This window comes from Pterocles gutturalis, unplaced genomic scaffold (assembly GCF_000699245.1).
Source record: "Pterocles gutturalis isolate BGI_N339 unplaced genomic scaffold, ASM69924v1 scaffold4573, whole genome shotgun sequence".
NCBI lineage: Eukaryota > Metazoa > Chordata > Aves > Pterocliformes > Pteroclidae > Pterocles > Pterocles gutturalis.
In genome coordinates this window covers 1-2,441 of record NW_010125328.1, presented here as the reverse complement: position 1 = coordinate 2,441, position 2,441 = coordinate 1, and the positions used below count along the sequence as shown (strand labels likewise).

Here is a 2,441-nt window from a genome sequence, read left to right as displayed (position 1 = left end):
GGAATGCCATGTAAGGGTGGGAGTGCGGCTCAGCCTCGTGGCCCCCCACAATCTGACCCTGTAGAGCACCTGCAAGACACCCCCCCGCAGGATGAGCCGGTGGCTGCTGAGCTCAGAGCCCAGACCAGCGTCCTCACCTGCAGCAGCTCGCAGCACCCCGGCTTACTGGCATCAGCCCACGGGCAGGAAAGCAGGAGCAGCAGGAGCAGCAGTGGCGGGGACTGGCACATCTCTTCCCACAGCTGCACACTGCTTCCAAGATGTGTGGAAGCCTGAGTCTCCCAGTGCCCAAGGGCTGGTTTTATGCACGGGGGCCAGCTGTACCCAGCAGCCAGGAAACCATGCGATGGCCTGATTGCGCTAATCAGGGCCGGGCAGCATCCCTGCAGGTCTATCTGCATCTCTGTGCCCCACGTGCCCTGGGGCTGGGATTGATGGGTGATAGAGCTGGACGAAAGGCCAGGGCAGGGACAGCTGGTGTGCCACAGCCCCAGAGCCTCAGGGGTGCTCGGGAGAGGTTGGCAGCACCAGGGCCAGGCTGTGCTGCAGACAGGAGACACCGGATAGCAGTTCTCTGCCCCGAACCGCTCAGTGTTCTTATGTATAATGGGCAGGGAGGAGAAACGGCAGCTGGAGGAAGTGATGCACAGGATGCTAAGCAGCAGAACTTGGCATAAATTTCTGCTCCTTCTGCCCGCAGACACGGGGCCCCTGCCCAGCCGGCAGCGTGGATGGCAGGGAGGCAAGCTGCTCGTCCTTCCTCTGCAGCGCAGCCCGACTCCCCCCGCGCGGTGCCCAGCTCCGCTGCCCTGCTGGCTCCCCCTCACGCCCGGCTCCTCACGCTGAGCCCTCCTCGGCCCCTTTCCTGGGGGAGGACGGGTTCCTCCCCGCCATCCCGGCATCAACCGGGGACGAATCTCTTGGCTGTGAACCGCGGTGGCACGTCTGGGCTGAGCGAGGCCGTAGAGCCAGTGCTGACGGGCTCCGTGAGGAACGTTGTGGGTCCTGCACAGGGGACCCTGGGCCGCGAGCTCCAGCCAGGTCTCTGGAGCAGCCCATGGCCTCAGCCAGCCACACCACGGTGAACGGCAGTTCCCTCCCTCCCCGGGGACGTGTCTGCTCCCTGGAGACGCGGTTATGGGGCGGAAGGCACGAGTGGAAAGCTGAGCTTGTCCCAGGCACAGCAGGAGAGCCGGTGCTGGGCACGGTGTTTGGAGACAAGGCACTGAGCTGGTGCAGCTTCTCCAGCCCCTCTGAGCTACCCCGGCCAAGATCTAGCCCAGGGAAGGCAGGGACTGCTCCTCTGGCAAGTGCCAGTGGCTGTCAGGAGCTGCATGAAATGCTGCACTGTAAAGAAGAAGTAAGACTCAGGAGTTTGCATTGGTGGCCACTCACTCTGGAGGGATGCTGAGGGATGAGTGCCTCCAGAGCTCCTGTCCTGTAGGCACCAAGCACTGGAAACGCTCAGTGTCCTTCCCTGCAGATCAGCCAAAAGGTCAAAATGTCAAACCTGTCGCAAAGGAGGGAAAGGTGCGACACCATTGGAGACAGGGTTGGGGCTGCCCCACTGATGACGTGTTTTATTGGGATGATTTCCAAGTAATTATCTTTTTTTGGGGGGGCGAAGGCATTTTATGCAGCTGTTTGATTTCTGTTAAATGGTTTTGCATTGAGGAAATGCAAGTTTCTAAAGAAAAACCACTTAAAGAAAAACAACTTTGCCATTTAAGGTCACTGATGTGCTCTAAAGGAGATGATCCTGAAACTTTGTCTTTTGTGTTCTTGCTTTCCTTCAAATCCAGAGATGCCCCATGGGGGCTCTCTTCCTGCAGGGACCCACCATCACCACCGCCCAGTTTCAGTGAGCTGACGCCCAGGCACAACTGCCGCACCCGGGGTGATTCTCTGAGCACTGTGAAGGGCCAGGGCTCCAGGGTTTGGTGCCAGCCTAAGCCAGAGGGGCTTTTCTGGCTCTTCCCGGCTCCTCTGGGGCCAGAAGCATCCGCTGGGGACTGGGATGTGCTGCTGGAAAGGTGACGACCGCCTGCTGCTGCACAGCAGAAGAGACCACCGCTGGGAAACGCAACCACCCAACTGCCAGGAGCCACCAGTCATTTCTAAAAAACCACAACTCCACCCTTCCTGGGGCAGAAAAACACCTGCGGGCAAATGGATGCCTGGGGCTAAGCTGAGCCCACCGAGCGGGGACAGGATGGGTGGGGAGGTGGGGAGGGAGCCATGTGTGACAGGGATGGGGACACCGGCTGTCCTGTCCCAGCCCACAGGCAGAGCTCTCCGCAGAGCTTCACCCAGGGGTATTTTTTAATCAGAATTTCTGAAAATACAAGTTGTAATCAGGACTGTGCAGCAGCACAGCAGGAAAACCTCAACAGAAATCATCGGTATTTTATCTTGCATTGGTAGCTCGCTGTCTTTCCCCC

At 59.3% G+C, this 2,441-nt stretch overlaps 1 protein-coding gene across 1 annotated transcript in view; it reads right to left on the bottom strand.

Annotated features, from left to right (window-relative positions):
* LOC104465456 (mast cell protease 1A-like) overlaps window positions 1-230 on the bottom strand; it is a 1,710-nt gene extending 1,480 nt beyond the window's left edge. The window contains exons 1-2 of the mRNA XM_010078504.1: window positions 167-230; window positions 1-69 (exon numbers count right to left, since the gene is read on the bottom strand). The exon at window positions 1-69 is cut by the window's left edge and continues 103 nt beyond it. Of these exons, the coding sequence (XP_010076806.1) occupies window positions 1-69; window positions 167-230 (133 nt within the window). The remainder of the gene's footprint in view (window positions 70-166) is intronic.
* Window positions 231-2,441: the final 2,211 nt, after the last annotated feature.